The 16,180-nt window shown below is 37.0% G+C and overlaps 1 protein-coding gene across 4 annotated transcripts in view; it reads left to right on the top strand.

Moving 5' to 3' along the window:
- Bap170 (Brahma associated protein 170kD) overlaps positions 1–1,537 on the top strand; it is a 41,939-nt gene extending 40,402 nt beyond the window's left edge. For all 4 annotated transcript variants that reach the window (XM_090166487.1, XM_090166488.1, XM_090166486.1 and 1 more), the window contains one exon: positions 345–1,537. In XM_090166487.1, the coding sequence (XP_090022613.1) occupies positions 345–501 (157 nt within the window). In that variant the 3' untranslated portion in view covers positions 502–1,537. The remainder of the gene's footprint in view (positions 1–344) is intronic.
- Positions 1,538–16,180: the final 14,643 nt, after the last annotated feature.

Below are 16,180 nucleotides of genomic sequence, written 5' to 3'. Positions count from 1 at the left end.
ATATCCCATTGGCGTGCTCGGATCTGCTTCAATCCATAAATGAGGGTTCCATTTATGGCTCCCGAGCAATCTTGGAGAAACTAATCTACTGATTTCGATAGATCAAGGTGTCAAGATTTGCTCTTGGAGCACGTTTTTTGTGTGTTTCTAAGTGCTCTATCATCTCGCATGTTCCTTTATATCTTTGGAATAAAGCTCTGGAATTTTCGAAACTTGTTCCATTTCTTGGCTGATCCAGTGAGATAAATTACGTCAGTGACCAGTTCAGAGTTAATCTTGAGCAGTCAAATGGGAAATGCTATTAATATACGTTTCATATTTTATAAGAAATTATCAATTTTTAGTCAATTAAGGCAGCACGAAGCGGAACTGGCTTGTTTAGCAATGTCAACTGTCGAAAGCTCTCGAACATTAGCGCAGTGCTTGTTGGAACTCGCTAGGCCATCTGTAACTACACCATCGTCTTCTCATACCATGACATTTGTGCCTGGTTTACAATGAATCATGTAAAAAAATATATAATAGTTATTTTAAAAAAACACTTGTTCCAGTCGTCCAATTTGAAGGAGGATTAAAAGAGGAAAGTAAATATTTTGTGATTCAGCTGAGAATAAATAGTGCCTGGCCATTGTGCAAAAAAACTTAAGTGACCATTGAACACATCAGCTGTCGTTTCCAAAACAAACAAAAAATCAATAAACTTTAAGGCAATTTTTTATTTATTGCGCAACCTATTATACAATTGCCTTTTGACATTTTAAAAAATACTTCCTAGTAACATGAAAAGTACCCTACCGTCATTCAAACAAACATAATTTAATACAAAAAATATTAGTGAAGGACCACTTGTCAATAATTTAATGAAAAAAAATATATAATTATGATGTTGTAAAATAACTTCTTTAAAAAGATTAATCCTGTAAAGATGAAAGGGATTACTCGTCTTTCTAAAAATGTTAAATCTGGTCTTAATTTCTTTAGGCATTTTAAATTTGTTAACCTATCAATTTTAAAAACCACCTTAATGGAGTTTTGTACATTTTGATTTTTCCTCTTTTTTTAATTTAAAGGTCTTAATGGCTTTATTAACGTGGGTTTTATTTGTTTTCCCACAACGTGACTTTTTGGCACTTGTAAATATCGCGAAATGTTATTAAATTTTTTTCTTTTGTAATTAACCTCATTGTAAAACATTTCCCCACCACTCATCACTACAAAAATCCTATTTATAGATAAAACTATGAAAAGGTCAGCAGGTTATTGTTTTAACCGGGATTTAGTTGAAGATTTTCATATGAATGGTTATTTATTGGTTCGCTTGTTATTAAAAAGTGGTTCCCCTTTTCTCCAGAAATTCTTATTTTTATATTTTTAGAATTGGGTAGATAAAATGCTTTGCTATTAATTCTAAGATTCGATTAACTTTTGGGGGTAAATTTATCAAGTTCCCCTGACCCTTACAAATTTTACAGAAAAGAAACTCGAAAAAAAAAAAACAGTTTAAAACTGATTTTATTATTGTTGCCATTTTATAATGAAGCTGTACTGTTTGATGTGTATTGTATGAAATTAAAGTTACAAATCAAAGTACATTTAAATATTTGAAAACATTCTGAATAATTATTTTTCTTCCAATTAGAAAGTTAGGATAACTTGTGCCTAAATTCCTCCCAGACAGCTTGTCCCGTTAATGTTACTTACACCATAAGTGTATATTATTGTAACATAAGTGTGACACTTCCTATTCTTCACGCGCATAAGCAGTGGCGTAGCGTGGGCCATTGTCGCCCGGGGCGGAATCATAATTCCAAGGAGGATGGGAAGAGAGGCGAAGTACAAGGGATGATCGCGCCAAAATTATCCTTGTAAAAATGGACAATTGTGGCGCCTGGGGCAGTCTGCCCCCCTCCCCTCTCTACGCCACTGCGCATCAGTTTTACTGAGCGATTCACAAGACAAACTGCATTACGGGCTTCGTCGCCGTTTTGCGTCTGCTTGCTAACGCGTCACACGTAGCGCCCCGCTAGGGGTAGGTTTTTTTCTTGTGTTGACGTCACTCCATTACCAGCTCTCCGTAAAATATTCCCCAAAGTGACAAACTTATATATATAGCTACGCTAAGAGAATTAAAGGGATATATGAAGTTTTTCAGGAGGCCATACAACCATATCGTGGCGCCATCTAGTGGAAAGTGTCGCCAAATCGTGAGAAATTCCATATCATTGGATTTTTAATGGTAATTTTTGATAAAAGGATTTTGATACAAATTCAAGTTTTCATTGGATTTTCCTTTTTTTTTTAGGAATTTTCGAAGGTTAGTGAACTTTTCCAACTTTAAACTACAACCTCGGCATTTTCAATAAAAAATATTTTTAAGTAAAATCTAGGTATTTAAAAAAATATTTCTTTGGTTACAAATCTTTGTGCCTGTTTTCGGAAGCAGGTCCTTTGCGCTACAAACTCTAGCTACTACCTGAGTAGCTGCACGTTAGCAGCTACACTCAATCAGCTACGGTGTTAACATCCGATACTGACTTGAACTGCTACATATGCAGTGTGTTTTTGCTAGTTGACTAAAATAAGCATTGTAACTTTAAAACAACTTTAGTTTTTAAAATTATTTTCTAATCAACTCTTAGTTTTCAACACTATTTTCTAAACATGGAACAAAGGCAATACCAGTCTAGTAGTCAGTTAATGGCTTCTTTCCGTACTGATTCACGATATTAGACAACCGTGTCTCCAACTGCCGGTATTTGAGACGTTGATCTGGTGGTGGTGCGCCTGCTGCTGTCTGATTTTCCTCCATAAGCATTGACTGAAATGATAGTAACATCCCTTGTGCTGTGCACTTGGGAACTGCTTCTTGCTGGCTTTGATAAATCCAGTTTCAAAATCTGACATCTGTTCTGGATGTAGGTCGATGTTGCTGTCATAAGCCACAATTTACAAGAAGGAGTTGTACGTACGTTCTTGCTTGTCAGGCAGTAACGCATACACGAAAGGAATCGTAGCGTTATTCTGGGCACTATGGATTGTATGAAGCTGGGTGAACAGGCCAGGAGCGGTTTTGAACGTCCCATCTGCGTGCCACAATTCAGCGTTCCCCAAATATTCTAGATTAGTCGTTGTTGTGAATATTAATATCCAATGTTGGCCATCAAAAATGGTTGTCCGGAAGTCGTAACGGTGTAGGAGTCGGGGATTTGAATATCAGCGAGAGAGGTTGGGTTGGCTGGTGAGGCGGAATTTTTCTTTCTGGTCTTATTGATTGTTCTTGTCATCAGTGCCGGTTATGGTAACATGGCCGCTACACTAGCTGACGCATTTGAAACTGTCTTGGTTATTATTTCGCACGGTCGTTCTTGTGTCGTGATTGCCAAGGATTTCATGGTTGCAAGTCTCCTTTGCACCCCCACATGAGATGGGTCGACGACATAATTATGATTTCCGTTGGTGACTTCCACGATGCCATTCTGTTTTGCAACGGCCTCTGCAATGTTCCCCTTCGTGCTTGACACACACCCAGTAGGATTTGTCTCCACGCTGCTGGTATACTGCCTGTAGATGAAGCCTTCGTGAACTAGACTGTTGCCAACTTTTCGATTCTTTACGAATTCCATGATAGGTCAGTCAACAAATGGAAGATAAGGTACGGAACAAGAGCTTATCACAGCGAAGGCAAGTTGTTTATGAATGTTTTCTCTCAAAACTCAGGCTGCTTTTATACAAAAATTTGTCATGGAAAATGAGTATGTAGAAATAGATCAAAACTTTCTATTTCCAAAAACTGTATCTGTTCGTGCCTGTAGCTGTATTTTACTCCGTAGCGGTTCTAGTGTAGGTATTTCCGCTGTAGCGCTAACGACATGGAAGGCCATTTTCCGAGGAGTTTTCACGAATTGTGTAGCTATTGGGTGATTTTTTTGCCGGGAAATGGGATTTTCGAGTCTTGAACAAAGGCAACATAAGGTGGTTTCTTTTTGCCAGTTCTTGGACAAAGTGTATTAGGGTTCCCTTTTTTACTTCTACTGAAAAGGAGTAAATTGGATTTTGTCATCTGCTAGCCAGAATTTATCTGTTAAAAAGGCCACAGGCAGTCATTTTGGAAGAACGATTTTACCCTGACTCGGAACTATTTGGCACCACAGAATAAAATTACGTCATAGCCTTACTGTTCTTTCCATAATCCGAAATCCCAGAACAAGTGAAAAGACACCACCTACTGACAAGGAGACGACCCAAGGTGTTACACACCGATTTTGTTCAAACTCGGGGGATTGGTAGACCTTCATGTAACTTGAAAAATCCTAAAGGGATTTTATTCAATGGGCAACGGTTTTGCCATGGCAACAAAAAATGTTTTTGACAACTTAAAATGGAAATTTTCCCATTGATTATAACATGGGATTTTGACCGATTCCAAGGGTACCCTGTGAAACATTTAAAAAAATTTAAAATACCAAAATTATAAAAAATTTATTAAAATTGACGAAAAAGATCAAAATTGATCACATTTTGATCAATTTGAACTAAATGGGTGAAAATGAACCGATATGGCTAAAATTGGAAAAAATGTGAGAAAAAATAAAAATATAAAAACATTGAAAGAAATATTTCAAAATTGATTAAAATAATTTTTTTCAAAATTTAAAAAAATATATAAAATTGAAAAAATATTGATCAAAAACAGTAGTTTCGATCAAAATTCATAGGAATTGACGGAAATTTACAAGTTGTGTAAAATTGGATTAATGTATAGATAAATTGCGATTTTTTTTGAAAAACAAAGTATTTATTTTGGTCAATTTGATCAAACTTGACCAAAACTGGAAAATAATAGATCTAAATTAACCCAATTTTAAAGTTTTGTAAAATTTATATAAAAATAAACTAAATTCGACCAACTATCTCAAAATTGTTTGCATTTTTGTTCCAAATTGAAAAATGTTAATAACACTGTAAAAAATTTATAAAAATCAATAGTTTCGATCCAAAACGATCAAATTGGGAAAATAATTGATCAAAATCTTTAAATTTTGTAAAAAAAAAAAGTATAAAAAATTTAAAAAAATAAGTAGTTTTGTTCAAAAACCCCATTAATTTCCAATCTTTATCCGTAGTTGTTTTGGTTCTAAAAATTTTAAAATATTTACTTGGTAAATAATAAATGAAATTCCATAAAAATCATTTATATCAAATAAAATTGGGTAAAAACCTTTTAAAAATTAAATATTTGGATTAAATTGGGTAAGCCTTTGAAAATAAGTTATTTGTAATAAAATTGGGTGAAATTCATTAAAACTTATTTATAACAAATCAAATTGGGTGAAATAAAGAAATTACGCTAAAATTGACCCAAATTGGGAAAAAATAAGAAAATTCGCTAAAATTGAATCAAATTGGGAGAAAATAAAAAAAATCCTAAACTTGGGTAAAATAGATTTCGCTAAAAATGACCCAAATGACAGCGATTTTGACGATTTTGTTCTTTTATAGGTAATTTTCCATGCCTACAATTAAATACGGATGAAAGCGAACAAATTTGGGTAAAACCAATAAATATTAGTTACTTCAAGTAAAATTGGGAAAGATTATTAATTATTTCAAATAAAATTGGGTAAACCCGTAAATATTTCAATTATACTTCAGTAAACCATCGAATAAGTTACTTTTAATTAAATTCACAATTGTTAGTAAAAAATCATGTTGGAACGGAAATGTCGAACTAATTTCTTACCTATATAGTGTTATAGTACTGTATATAAATGTGGCAAAATTGCACTACAGCGGCTTCATGTACTTTCGTGTTTTTTTTTGGTGGAGAATGTAGCACTTGACGCGTAGATTACGAAACTATTTTTTTGGGCCGCAAATGATAATTTAATTAATTAACTTATTTTTTAAAATTTAGTAATTTTAGGGAATTACCGTTTTTTGTATTTTTTTTTGTGGCGGAGAATGTAGCACTTGACGCGTAGATTACGTAACTATTTTTTTTCGGGCCGCAAATGATAATTTAATTAATTAACTTAATTTTTAAAATTTAGAAATTTTAGGGAATTTCCGTGTGATTACTAGTAACGTAAAAGACGTTACTAAACTCCCCGTATTGGCGCTTGACGCACTTTGAGATTCCCCGTATTGGCGCCTGACGGCGCCGCGCACTCATTCGTGTATCCGTCGACACCACTTTTTTGACGCGCCACAGCCCCATTCCGAGCATTGACGGTGGGCCTTCTGTAACCGTACCTAGTGGCATCGTAATTAGTGGAATCGTATCAACTTGAATAGTAATAAAAATGAGAACAGGTTTGCTTCCAAAAGACGTAAAAGACGTTACTAAATTCCCCGTATTGGCGCCTGACGCACTTGAGATTCCCCGTATTGGCGCCTGACGGCGCCGCGCACTCACTTCGCTCAAGCGCTGGGGGTGCGAGGCGCCGCGGCCTCCCCAACCCCATACTAAAAAAAGCGATGGTCCATCTATTACGCGACCTAGAGGACAGTACCAAGCCTTACGCATCAAGTATATACTTTTAATCTCAACCAGAAACAAAGTGGCCCAAAAATAGAAAACACCTAGGAAATGAACAAAAACTGTAAAAGATTTGATAAAGTACGGGAATATCACTTTGTGGCCCAAAAATACAAAACACCGAGAAAATGAACAACAACTGTAATTGATTTTATACAAAAAGGGAATATCACGTGGAATTCATTAGGACACCGAAACTGTGGTGTCGGCGAACACACGACGGAAATAAGTCCAACGAAACACGTGAAAATGCCCAAAAATTAGAAATTTAAAATTACATTAAAAAATTAAATAATCATTTGCGGCCAAAATAAAAATTACCCTCGGCATCTACGTGACAAGGTCTATCAGGCGCAACCAAAATTAATATCAAATTCGATGAGGCCGCTGTAGTACACTTCACCCAAATAAATTTCCACTATCAATTTTGATCGTTTTGGATCGAAACTATTGATTTTGAAAAAAAAATATTTCAAACAATTTTCAGATAAATGGTCGAATTTTGTTTATTTTTATAAACTTTTTACCAAACTTTCAAATTGGGTTATTTTCCAGTTTTGGTCAAGTTTGATCAAATTGACCCAAATAAATACTTTGTTTTTCAAAAAATCGCTATTTATCTATACATTAATCCAATTTTACACAACTTATAAATTTCCGTCAATTCCTATGAATTTTGATCGAAACTACTGTTTTTGATCAATATTTTTTGCAATTTTTTTTCAAGCTTGAAAAAAAATTATTTTCATCAATTTTGAAATATTTTTTCAATGTTTGTATTTTTTTATTTTTTTCTCACATTTTCCCCAATTTTAGCCATATCGGTTCATTTTCACCCGTTTGGTTCAGATTGATCAAAATGTGATCAATTTTGATTTTTTTCAAAATCCCATGCTATTTTCAATGGGAAAATTTCCGTTTTATGTTGTCAAAAACATTTTTCGTTGCCATTCCCTTTAGGATTTTTCAAGTTACATGAAGGTCTACCAATCAGGCTTGGAAATAAGGTTTATTTCTAAACTGGTCTATTTGGCCAGTGACTCCCAGCTCTTGAATTATTTAAGTGGTCACGTAGACCAGTTGGTTAATAATACGGTAGATAATTTTGAATTAATAAACTGGACATTGGACCAGTGAACCCCTAGCTTTTGAATAAAAAAACTGATCCGAGCAATAAATAAACTGGTCTTTGACCCAGTGACCACCGCTTATTTCCAAGCCTGCTACCAATCCCCCGAGTTTGAACAAAATCGGTGTGTAACACCTCGGGTCGTCTCCTTGTCAGTGGAATAGAATTGAGTAAAACTAACCAGAAACGTGATAATTTTTGGGAAATGTATGTTTTTACCGCCTGCCACCTAGGAGCAACAAACATGAAGGAGGGATAAGTTTGATCACTTAGAGTGAATGAATACTACAAGTTAACAATAAAACAGTTTAATAGCAAGCTATTCTACTTACATTATTCACATAACTAAAGTGGTTAACTGGGAAGGCAGAGAGAGAGAGTGAATAGCAAATTGCCTCTTTAGAGATCACCGGGTTGCCATGTGACCATTACGCTGACGTCATAAAAACGGCGGGAATAGGGTAAAGTTCAAAATATGTTTTTTTTACATAACTATTTACACTCCCCCACTTTGGCGTATACATATATTTTTCTGACATTAAATTAATTAATTAATTAACTTTATCTTTGTTAAACCTCTAATTTTAACATTGTTATATATTTAATGAAGTTAGTTTTGTTCACAATCTTCGTTAGTACATCTGCGATGTTATCATTCGATTTCACGTATTTTAAATCAAAAGTATTTTTATCCAAATTCTCCCAAACGAAATGATACTTCAAGTCAATATGTTTGGTACGTTGATTCTCAACATTATTTTTAGATAATGCTATAGCAGCTTGATTATCACACAAGATCAGGGGCTTTTCTAAACATACACAAAAAGATTGTAGTTCATTAATTATTGGTTGTAACCAAAGCAGTTCTTTGATGGCTTCGGTTAGCGCAATATATTCTGCTTCAGCCGTTAACAAGGCCACAGACTTTTGTTGTACGGAGCGCCACGATACCGGCGAGGAACCAAGGAAAACAATATACCCACTATGCGTGTTGGCCCCACAGTCACTGTCGCTCCCTGTAAATGAATATAAATATAAATATTCTTTAGGCGATCAGACATAGCGTGTTAGCTGACACAATCTCATCCAGTGTGCCTGACCTGGATTGGCATTGAATTGAGATAGTGCGATGATGGAAAATAAAATGTCTGGACGCGTACGTTGCGCTATAAACAACAAACATCCAATTAAGTAACGATAAGGAATGTCCTTCATACTTGCTTGGTCGTCTTCAGATTTAGGGCAATCTGATTTCGTTAATGTGGTGTTATAAGGGATTGGTAAACTAACTGGTGTATCCAGAATAACGCCAAATTTCTTAGCGACCTTGATGATATACGATGTCTGTTGTATTTTCAAACTCCCATCTGGTCGAAAATCCAAGATGACTCCTAAAAGCTTATGTACAGGACCAAGATGCTTCATTTGGTATTTGGTAGAGAGTATCTTGAACGTGTCTTGTATCGCTTCGTTATTCTTGGCCAATAGCACTAGGTCATCGACGTAAACCAGGGCAATAACCTTGAAAGGTTTATAATAAACACAGTTTGTTCCGAATAATTTGGTGAAGCCCAATTCTGCGAAGCTCTTGTCGAGTTCAAGGAACCATTGCCTCCCGCTCTGGGGTAAACCGTATAATGATTTTTGTAAGCTCAGGCACAATTTGTTAGGATCAACCTTCATGAAACCCGGAACTTGTTTCATCAGTGCTTCTTGATCCAACGTTCCATATAGGTAAGTATTGGTGACGTCAAAGTGACCATGAGTCCATCTCAGACACATGACGAAGAAAGAAAGAAATATTCTTGTAAGGGTGAAATTGACTACGGGTGAAAACGACTCTTCATAGTCTATACCTTCTATTTGCCCAAAGCCTTGGGCAACAATCCTGGCTTTGTATCGGATAAACTTGCCACTGGGAGCTTCATTTACATCCCATGATCTTTCCGCTTGGTTTTTCAACAACCTTTGCCACTTGTCTCTCTTCTAATACTTCCATTTCGCGGTTCATTGCTCGCTGCCATTCGTCTCTTTGTGGTGAATGTATAGCTTCTTCATAATTGATGGGTATTTTTACTTTGGCGCAATGAGCTTCGTGACTTTCTTCAGTGACTGAGCTGGCCATTCCAGCCTTCTTTGTGAAATCAAACAAACTCAAGTCCAAATCCAAACTATTCTCTTGTTTGTATCGTTTCACATCAGGTAATGATCTCAATGTTAACCCCTGTAGCACATGAAGTCGTTTTAGGGACGGGGTACGGTCGAAAAGTCACTTTATAGTCGACGACCAAATGCCGACCTAAAAACGTCCGAACGTTTTTCGACACTAAAACCGTAAATCCTTTTTATGGTCGGTATGCCAACCATTATCCGACTTAAAATAGACCTTCATTTAATTATTACCCCTGTGGCACAAAGAGTCGATTTAAGGTCGCGCTTTGCCAATTAATCGCTCAAAACTGTGAAACTTTGGCGATTTAATCAAACAAATAGAAATATTTTTAAAATAACTTCCTTTCTGTAGTATATTTTTTCGAAAAAGATTATATATTCAATCTGAGAATGTTTCCCTATTAAAAATATCTCAGCTCAAGTAGGTTACATTCGTATAGCTAAATATGTTAATAAGCCGGGTTTTCATGGACGCTTGTAGCTTGAAAAAGAAAAGATTGAGATTTTTCCATTTTGTGGGAAGCGTATACTTTATTTTATATTTCGCGCTCAAGCTGCAAGGAAAGCGCTTCGCGTTTTCACGATGCAAGATATTTCTAGCGTGCCGTTTGAGCTGGCGGCTGCCGCGTTAAATAAATATGGCGGCTCCGAATCGCGGACGTCTTTTGATTAAGAAAAAAATGTAATTACTTAAACTTTTAGTAATTATTAAGGCCAAAAAACAATAAAAGAAGGTGTAAAGCAAAACGATGGTAGGTGCGCCCTATTTACATAATTTTGCTCAACTCTATAAATGCAACATTCACTGCATCTCTGTCTCGGTGTTCTTTTAATTTTCGGTTCCAAATTATTGGGTTATCCTTTACATGGCTTATAAAATTGTTCTTCACTTCTATTTCCCTTTGTTGTTTTCTCTTCTTTTTCTATTTATTTTTGTTGCTTTTTGGTTAATTTGGTTGTGGTTGAACTCATTGTTATTTGTTTCGAACAGCGTACAATAGTATGATAAGCCTCGGTACCAACACTAGCACATACTACATAACCATTGGCTGGCTGAAGTCACATGGACCGACGTCACGCGCGAAATTTTCGCTTGGGCGTAAAAATACCTAGTTGGATTTGATCGGCGCTAGAAGCGTGTTCCAATCTATTTTCACAAGCGCACACTCCAAGCGCAAAATACACGCGTTCTTGAAAACAGAAGCGATCGCAGCGTGAGCGCGAACTTTAAACTATTTCTAGCTCAAGCCAAATTTTTTCAAGCTACAAGCGTCCATGAAAACCCGGCTTTAGGCTAAGATATTATTAATGAAGATTTATTCGTTACTTTTACTAAGCCCCAAGAAACTCTAGAACTCTGTACTCTAGATTTAAGAACTTTCCGATTGATGGAAATAAACTCATTGTTTCACTCCCGTTCATGGGACTTGACCAATTACATACATGTATATAGCTATATTTACGGTTTTATTTGGTCATTTTCAGTCACTTAAAATATCAAAAAGTAAGTCGTTTCGACGTAATTATACAATACATTCTAAGTCGGGATGACGTCGTTTCGGAGTCGGTTCTTAGGTCGATTAAATGGCGGTAAAGAGTCAACGTTTTGTGATCGGCCGACCCTTTTACCCCTAGGACATTTGGACCCTAAATCCAAAGGTCGGCCGACTTTAGTGTTAAGTACCTTTAGGATGATAAAATACGCGAAAAAGTAGATTAGTCCATAATTAAAAGGGATAATATATCTAAATCCTAAAAAAAATTGAAGAAATTAAAAAACTTACTAATAACTCGTACCGATAGGTCTTCGAGCGAATCTCGGATCAAATAGATCTTCGAGTAATAAACTACATAAAAACTAAATAAAATAGCCAGAAATTCCAACGGTAGACCGGTTTCGTTCTATTTGGAACTCATCAGTACCGTGCGGGAAATCTGGCTGGCGACTGTTATATCGAAAAGAGAAACTAAGCCTAAACATTAAAAATTTCAAAACGCGTTGCATAGCAACGGAAAGCCGAAAAGGGGGGAGTGTGGTGGAGAATAGTATATACGATAAGTTAAGTTAGAAGAGACCACCTAAGTACCTTTAGCCGACGTCGGCCCAACTCTAATTTGCTACAGGGGAAGTTGTCAGGAGTGCGATAATATACAGGGTGTCCACTAAAAAATGAACCAGGGCGAATATCTCAAAATCTGTTATAGGTACGATTTTGAAATTGTCAAGTCGTATACAGCATGCAGGGGGAAACCTACTGCGAAAATGTCGATGACCTTGAACCATGTCTTCAAGGTCATCCAAAAACTAACTCGAGAACCATAAGTGTAAGAAAGTTGGTTCCAATTAGAAAAGTGTTCCACGTGACTTTTTAAGTACAAATAGCTTTGACCTGATCGGATTTGACCAATAGGAAGCCGATAAATACTAGATGAAAAACAAGAAGTTCGTTAAGTTGATAACGTGTCGAAACCAAGGTTCGGGAGCTGATAACTCTAAAGATACTCGTGTTAGAGTACTAAAATTTGCTGCACATCCTCATCAGGATTGAGGGTCCTTAGTTTAAAAATTGCAATGACCGTGAACCATGTATATCGACTACGATCATCAATGAACGATATAAAATAATACGCTCCGCCAAGTGATGGAATACGGGCTGGGCCCCAGACGTCGGAATGCACGAGCTGTAGTACTTCTTGACTTCTGATAGTCTTGAGAGGTGGATGGGTGCTGCGTGTACTTTTTGCTAGACGACATGGCGCACAGACCTCAAGATGCCCTCTTGGAAAGAGCATTTGATGGTTTACCATGTATCGGAGATCATCTTCGTTCAAATGCCCCAGGCGTTTGTGCCACAAATTAATCCCTTTAAGTTTTTCTTGACTTTGGTTTGTTGCTGTTGAGTGGGTTTCAACAATATCCTGTGGATCCTGCTCGTCGAGTGGTCCATCAAACAAAACTTCAGCTTGAACGGCATAAAAGTTATCTTCGGATAAATGGGCCTTAAAACCGAAATCCCCATTGGGAAAATATGTTGTAAAACAGGGATGTTCAATTACTGACTTGAAACCCGCTCGGTCCATCAGGATTCAGGCGACCGGACAGTGTGTCAGAATTTATAGCCCGGTGTACCTAGTAACAAAGACCATACCACCGGAGGCCTATCATCATAGTGCCCTACGCCAGCGTCCCCCTAGCCCGGACAGGTAACAAATCCAGCATGGGTAGCAGAACCCTACTACTGATGGTCGCACCTTTGACAGTAAATTCCTATGCATACCTGTCGTATGCATAACTCCACGAAGCTTGAACATGTTTTCATCTATTTTCAGCCAGGTATCGCCACGCCAAATAACCTTGAATCATATTGTGTGTAAGTGTAGAACCATTCTCGACGATTACAAAAATGATGCGTCGCCGCAGAATCCACAATCCAAGTACATGATCCGGTAGCGCTAGTCATCATAGCTGAAGCATTAAATGCACCTTTATTAGCTTTCTTTTTCTTAGGTATCTCCTGCTTCTTATCTTTATCTTTAGTAAGAGTGGACTTACTCCTGCAATCTGCAGCTTTATGTCCCTAAATATTACATAGATTGCATCTACCTTGATATCGTTTACTTTGTCCTTTCGAACCATGACTCTTTGTAACTTGAGCTGTGTAAGCCGTAGATGCGTGTCCAGATGCTTCTTCAACGCTTGACGTCCGTACTCCGCTATGAGTTGATCCTTTATAACTCCAGGCACGAAATTTTCTGGAGATGCATCATAAATAACAGAAACCAGACTTTGATACGATTCAGGTAACGATCCAATTAATTGGTACGATATCTCTTTATCAGATACAGTCTCACCTGCCTCCACAAGTTGTCTTTTGGCATAGTAGACTCTCCCGATAAAAACGGGCATCGCCTCTCCTTCCTGATATTCAATGTTATAGAACTGTTTTCTTAACATTCCAATTCTAGCTCTTGATTGTGGTTCAAAAGCTGCATGTAAAGCTCCCCAGATCTCAGGGGCAGTTGTTTCCCCTTCTATTAGACTCCTGATGTCTTCTGACAGTCCAAAAGCAATTGTGGGATAAGCCTTTGACTTTCTCTCATTGTAATTCTGTATTACTGCATACCCTGCTGACTCTAGAGGGGCAGACTCACTTTCTTCCACTATCTCCCACAAGCCTTGACTTCTTAACAACATTTCCATATCGAAATGCCAGCTGCGATAGTTATCTGAGGTTAATCTTGCCATTTGTCCCATCATTGAAACACTTGAACCGGCTTCCGCCATTTTCACGATGTTCGTAATTGCGTAGTTCCACCGAAATACCGTTTCCACTTAAGCCTTGTACAGTCTTGTTACGATTTAGTAAACGTTTCACTCTCCCCAGCAGAGATGCCAATTGAAGGAGGGGTAAGTTTGATCACTTAAAGAGTGAATGAATACTACAAGTTTACAATAAAACAGTTTATTAGCAAGCTATTCTATTTACATTATTCACATAACTAAAGTGGTTAACTGGGAAGGCAGAGAGAGTGAATAGCAAATTGCTTCTTCACAGATCACTGGGTTGCCATGTGACCATTACGCTGACGTCATAAAAACGGCGGGAATAGGGCAAAGCTCAAAATATTTATTTTTTTACCTCTCCGAGGGGACTTTGTACCCTAGGAGGGGTTATACAACCACCGTGTCTGTCTGTGGGTCTGTCTGTCAGGCCTGCGAACGCGTTCGCATTTTCGGGGCAAAGGGTAATCACTGCGTACGCAGTTTCTTAGAATCAGGGAAAAGGTTTTTCCAAAAGCGACCTCTTTTTGTCATTGGGTGTAGTATAATTTTTTAAACGGCCGGGATTCGAATCCGAGCCCTCTTGCACGATAGGTGAGCGTTCTACCGCAGAACCACGGATACAGTTACGCTTCATTGAAAAATAAAAACTCTTCCGAGGAGAGGTATATTTTGGCTTGCCAACTTGTTTTACATAACTATTTACAAAACACGTTGGATTGCCAACTTGTTTTACATAACTATTTACAAAACACGTTGGATTGCCAACTTGTTTTACATAACTATTTACAAAACACCAATTGGAATAAATTTGAGTTATCCCTCATACCGTGGGAAAGCTCGTTAGTGACCAACGATCTAGAAGCGTCTCCAACATTACCAGCCGTACAATAATTATAGTACACGTCAATAATTTGAGCCAATTTTTGGGTCATACGATATATTTCAAACGCGTACTATAAAGTTAAGTATAATCGATTATTTTCCAATTTTAATAACATTACCTATTTACCACATGAAACTAGCGTATTCGTATAATTTGCCTGGCACAAAAGCGTGGAAGTTGGCTTTTCTTGTTGTAATTCAAAATATCTTTACATTATTGAAACTGGTGAACTAGGTTTGAGCTTACGATCATGTACTATTATTTTCAAATGTAGCACAAAATCGGTTCAACAAATTTATATTAAGATTTATAATTTTTTAAATTTCACGTAAATATTACATCGACCAAGTTGGGGGGGGGGGGAATTCCTACAAATTTAAATTTAACCCAAATTTATTAAATGTTTTTATAATCAAGGATCCAAGGAGCAACAAACAGAGCACCCCACACAAGGAGAACGCAACCCGTCAAAAGTGTACAATTTTCCTTGGTTAGACGCTTTAACGCCTGCTGCCGGCGGAAGGGGAACATTCGGAAATTGTCTTCCCCCCTTTCCGTAAAACGTTCAGCTTAAAGATTCGTCCAATGAAATTGGTACACAACACGGCGTTAGTGTGTTTAAAGGCTAGCTGCGTTCTCCTTGTGTTTGTTGCTCCTAGAAGGAACGCACTGCGCAGGCTTCCATAACAGAGGTTAATGATAAAAATCATTTCAGCTCGCGAAGGAAACATGGGCAGTGTATTCTTTGATTATAAACACATTAATCTAATTGTTTTAATTTCCTGCGTTATAAATGTATATTAAAATATATACATATCTCATGCTGAGCAGATAATGAATCTGCGCCGATGTATATTAATGATAATTTGATAAACGCCACCAACTCAAGTAATCTAATATAACAATGAAGAACAATTTTTAAATTTTAAGATAATTTGAAATTGATGAAAAATTAATCTCTACAGAAAGTTACTTCGAGAAACATGGAAATTCAACAGCGGTTAGATATTTCCTCAACATGAGCAATATTTACCGAAATTGTTCCGATTTTTCGCGTTTAGAATATTTGGACTTTCAGTACCAGGGTTTTGGGAAATATTATTAAAGAGTCACTATTAGATGAGGGGGCCCTTAATGGGTCAGGGTGTGCAATAACTGGTGGCTTTACCGGGG

The sequence above is a fragment of the Leiobunum rupestre genome, chromosome 2 (genome assembly GCF_980474605.1).
Source record: "Leiobunum rupestre chromosome 2, qqLeiRupe1.1.hap1, whole genome shotgun sequence".
NCBI classification, from domain to species: Eukaryota; Metazoa; Arthropoda; class Arachnida; order Opiliones; family Sclerosomatidae; genus Leiobunum; species Leiobunum rupestre.
This window is presented reverse-complemented; position numbering and strand designations above follow the sequence as displayed.